At 46.2% G+C, this 4500-nt stretch overlaps 1 protein-coding gene across 1 annotated transcript; it reads right to left on the bottom strand.

The window, feature by feature from the left end:
• Positions 1-2038: 2038 nt before the first annotated feature.
• Positions 2039-4171, bottom strand: LOC102705269 (anthocyanidin 3-O-glucosyltransferase 2-like). Its single transcript, XM_040526404.1, has one exon. The coding sequence runs from the start codon at positions 4012-4014 to the stop codon at positions 2524-2526; it is 1491 nt and encodes a 496-aa protein (XP_040382338.1). The 5' UTR covers positions 4015-4171; the 3' UTR covers positions 2039-2523.
• Positions 4172-4500: the final 329 nt, after the last annotated feature.

Below are 4500 nucleotides of genomic sequence, written 5' to 3'. Positions count from 1 at the left end.
CCATGGCATTATAATCTTTAGTTGAAGATAAGTCATTGGTATAGGACCCATATGAGTCAATAACACGTGAGTCAGGATGTCATATCACTAATTTTGTAAAATTATAATGACATTCTGGTAATTTTCCCTAAAAACAATGGGACATCTCCAAACGCCTAATTTGGAAAAGGACCCCCGCTATCCGGTCTCATCATTCATGTCAACAATTATGTTGTACAACCAATAACTAGACACCCTGCTCATATTAGTTAGGCTCATGAGACATTCCCTCCGGGGCACCGTGGAACTACTTGAAACTAAGGTCTTGTTTAGTTTCTAAATTTTTTTTTCAAAAATATCACATCGAATTTAAGGACATTTAAATAAAGCATTAAACATAGATGAACCAAAAAGCTAATTGCACAGTTATAGAAGAAATCTTGAGACGAATCTTTTGAGCCTAATTAGCCCATGATTAGCCATAAGTGCTACAGTAATCAACATATGCTAATGACGAATTAATTAGCTCAAAAGATTCGTCTCGTGGTTTCTAGGCTAACCGTGAAATTTGTTTTTTCATTCGTATCCGAAAACTCCTTTCAATATCCAGTCAAACATTTGACGTGACATTTTTCCTAAAAAAATTTTTAATCTAAACACCACCTAAAAAATGATGGTGTCTAGGGAAAGAGAGATAGAAGATCTCTGGAACCAAAAAAAAAAGGGGAAAAATGAGAGTGTTAGATTGAGTTCTCTTCTCTTACTTCTGAAAAATCATACAAACACTACAGTAGTACGGTATTATGCCTCTGCACGAATCAAATCTATATAATCATTTTGTTTGTAGGCTTTTCAATGCACTCTCCTTTTCCCGTCTCTCCATTCAGGACCGTTCGAGCGACCGCTCATAGCCCCATAAACTAAAAGGCCCCCCAAAATCTACCACGAGAGTTTAGTCAGTATCATTTTTTCCCTTTTTTATATTTATTAGTCAAAATTTAAAATTTTCAAATTTAAACATCTATATAAAAGTTTGAGACTTTTCATCATAGTATATTTCTAGTTTTTACTTTTAAATTATTGAGAACACATATATAATATTTTTATTTATAAATTATTTTTTATTTGGAACTATGTCGTTTACATTTTTTAGGAAAAGTCAAACGATCAGGGTATTCTAAGTTTCAGCCCATGTCGTCGGTCACTGGCAATTGAAACGTCGTGTCTCAGTGATTACTCCGAGTCCGTTGCGCCGCTGTATATCTCACCCTCATTTGTATTTTAGGTCCTTCATTTGTAATCCGCTCAGGGACCTCTAATTCTTGGAGCCGGCCAGCATCCGTAGCCCACGGCTTTACCCGTATTCTTTGGCCCGAACACAAAAAGGGAATCAGCCAACGTCTCGCCAGAGAGGTTCCCCCTCCGATAGCATCAGTTAAGAAAGCCTTTGGTATCTCCCATTGGCTTCATCGGTTATTCAAAAGGAATTCTATTTCTAATTTTATTTTGGGTCTGCCTGTTGATTAAATGTTTAAAAAAATTTAATTCCATCAATCAAATCCAATCACTGTTGTTAGATAATAAACTGAAGACATGCAAACAAATCAATCTTATACACACCTCTCTATAGCCCTCCATGCAATTATGCGCTTGTTTGATAGAAGAATCAATAGGAAAAGTGATTTTATTAGGTGTTGTTCCATTTACAAGTAGAAGTGGTAGCTTTAAATATGTGCGCATAGATTTGTCTACAAAAGTGATACATGTGTACTTAAGTACAAAGTGAATTTAGTTTTCTAATTGTTATTAAGAGTTAATTAGATACATGTCGTTACAAATATGTCAGTTTATAAAAATAACATTACTATTTGACTAATTGTAAGAATGTTATTATAATTTTATATCTATTTAAGATTTGTCATTTTTTAACTAAATTACCCTTTGTACTTACAAAGGGTGTAATGAATAGCATAGGGACAATATGGTCTATTTTTAAAATGCACAGAAAAGGTATGGAATGACATCTTTCGAGTAGTTCTTAAATTATAATAACATTCTTATAATTAGTCGAATAGTAATGATATTTTTCTAAACTGATAAATTTATAATGGATGATCTAATTAACCCTTGTATTTAATGATGTACTAAACTTGTTACGGTACATAACTCCATATGCAATTCCATCTATTAAGGCACTCAACTACAAACAAAATGATAAACTTATATTGTGATGGTACATAACTACGTATGCAGTTCCATCTATTAAGCCACTCGACTATCAAAGAAGATGGTAATAAGTAGTAGTGATATGTATTTTTATCATTTACTAGTAGTTTATCAAAGTTTATGGCCTACTTGATCAACATAGATATTCCTTCCTTATTTTTAATATCACTATATATCATTGTGAATATATCTTCTGAGATTAGTCTTATTTTAGTATTCTTTTTTATAAATAATAAATAAGATGTACGTGCATGGTGCATCCGCAAAAAATTCACCATCGCCGGACATAATTTATCCACTGTTTTGCTCGGCACGGATTCATTTCTTGGGGACCGCCGCGCCGTCGTGCAGCGCCGCGGAGAGCCTCCGCAGCGCGGCGTGCGACGAGCCGCCCTCCGCCACGGCGCTCCGGCACACGGCCTTCATCTCCGCCGCCTTCTCCCTCGCCTTCCTCCCCTCCTCCCCCGACGACGCGCCGTGCTCCATCAGGGACCTCACCGCGCGCTCCAGCTCCGCCGCCTCCACGAAGTTGTCCCGCTTCGTGTCCACCTTCAGCGGCACGGCCACGCCCATGTCGGCCACGAGCTCGAACGCGTTCAGGTGCTGCTCCGCGTACAGCGGCCACGGCGCCATGGGCACGCCGTGCCACAGGCTCTCCAGCACCGAGTTCCAGCCGCCGTGCGTCACGAACCCTCCCACGGCGCGGTGCGCGAGGATGTCCTTCTGCGGCGCCCACGTCGGCCACACGAGGCCCCTCCCTCTGGTCCTCTCCAGGAAGCCGTCGGGGAGGAGCTCGTCGAGGTTCGCGTCCGTCGGGTGCTCCGACCCGTCCGGCGCGCCGGCGCCTGACTCTGCGGCGGGCGGCGGGCCACGCAGGACCCAGAGGAATCGGTGGCCGGACCGCTCGAGCGCGGCGGTTATCTCCACCACCTGCGGCGCCTCGAACCAGCCCATGCTCCCGAAGCAGAGGAACACTACCGACGCCGGCGGCTGCCCGTCGAGCCATGCGATGCACTCATGCGGCGGCTTGGGGTTGTCCTTGGCGTTGCCGCTGCCGAGCGAGAGCACGGGACCAATGGGGTACACGGGCGGTGCAGTGCGCCCCGGCACGCACCGGCCGTCGGTGATGGCGGCGAGAGGCCCCGGCTCCAGCTCGTCTGCGGTGTTCGCAATGATGCCCGTGGCGTCCATGAAGCGGTCGCCGAGGTGCATGAACCACGTGTAGTTGGGGCTCTTCTTGTCCACCACCGGGCACGGCATGGACGCCGGCGGCAGAGGCGGCAAGCCAGGCACGTCGACCTCCCCGTCCACCTCGTCGAACTCCACGGTGACCAGCTCGTGCAGCACGGGGAGGTGCAGCATGAGCGCGAGCATGGCACCGGTGGACGACATGAACACGTATGACGGCACGCCGAAGTCGCGCGCCACGTCGACCATGGGCGCGGCGAACATGTCGAGCACGAGCGCGGCGACGGGGCAACCCATCCCGGCGACGGCGTCCCGGACGTGCGGCGCGTGGAGGTGTATGTATCGCGCGATGAACTCCTCCACGCCGACGGCGTCGGCGGGTGGCTCCACGGCGGGGAGGCGGTGGAAGCGGATGTCGAGGCCCGACGCGGCCTCGCGGCGGACGTGCGCCTCGACCTCGGAGGTCGCCTCGGCGGTGGGCGGGCGCATGACGAGCAGCGTGATGGAGAAGTCCCACCCGCCGCCGGCGAGGAGCACGCGCTTGCAGGACTCGACCATGGACATCAGGTGGCCGGCGCCCCACTCCGGCAGGAGCACCAGCGCCGGCGCGGGCGTCGCCATCGGTCGCTCTGGCCGATCGCCACCTGCTTACCTCGCAGCTGCAGCTACCGATGATTGATCACACTTGTATGTACTATAGCAATGGTACAACAACTCGATGATTGATCACAAAAGTATAAGTGTACAACTGTACAAGGTGACATTTTTTTTTCTTTTGACTGCATAGTCAAAATGTGGAGCCCGGGTGAGTGGAAAAATGAGTACAAAAGAAGCTTTTGGTTAGGAAAAATGAGTACAAGAGAACAATTTGGTGTTGAACACGTCGTGATTCGCTGAGAACAATTAGGAAGTGTGGGCACCTTGTGAATTGTGATTCGCTCGTTAGTGGTTATAGTCTTTCGCTTTTGGTTTCATTTTATATTTAAATTATAACTTTAAACTTAAAGTTAATTTTAACTTTTTTATTGTAGTTTATTTATTAGTCTTGTTTTTCAATAGACTAAAACACGTATATGATTTTTTTTTACAGATACGATTTCAATGGAA

Source organism: Oryza brachyantha, chromosome 7 (assembly GCF_000231095.2).
Source record: "Oryza brachyantha chromosome 7, ObraRS2, whole genome shotgun sequence".
NCBI lineage: Eukaryota > Viridiplantae > Streptophyta > Magnoliopsida > Poales > Poaceae > Oryza > Oryza brachyantha.
Note: the sequence above shows the minus strand (reverse complement) of the source record. Positions and strands in the feature narration are given on the sequence as shown.

Bases quoted from the DNA above. Each gene is read 5' to 3' on its own strand.
- LOC102705269 (XM_040526404.1), bottom strand. From the start codon at position 4,014: ATGGCGACGCCCGCGCCGGCGCTGGTGCTCCTGCCGGAGTGGGGCGCC.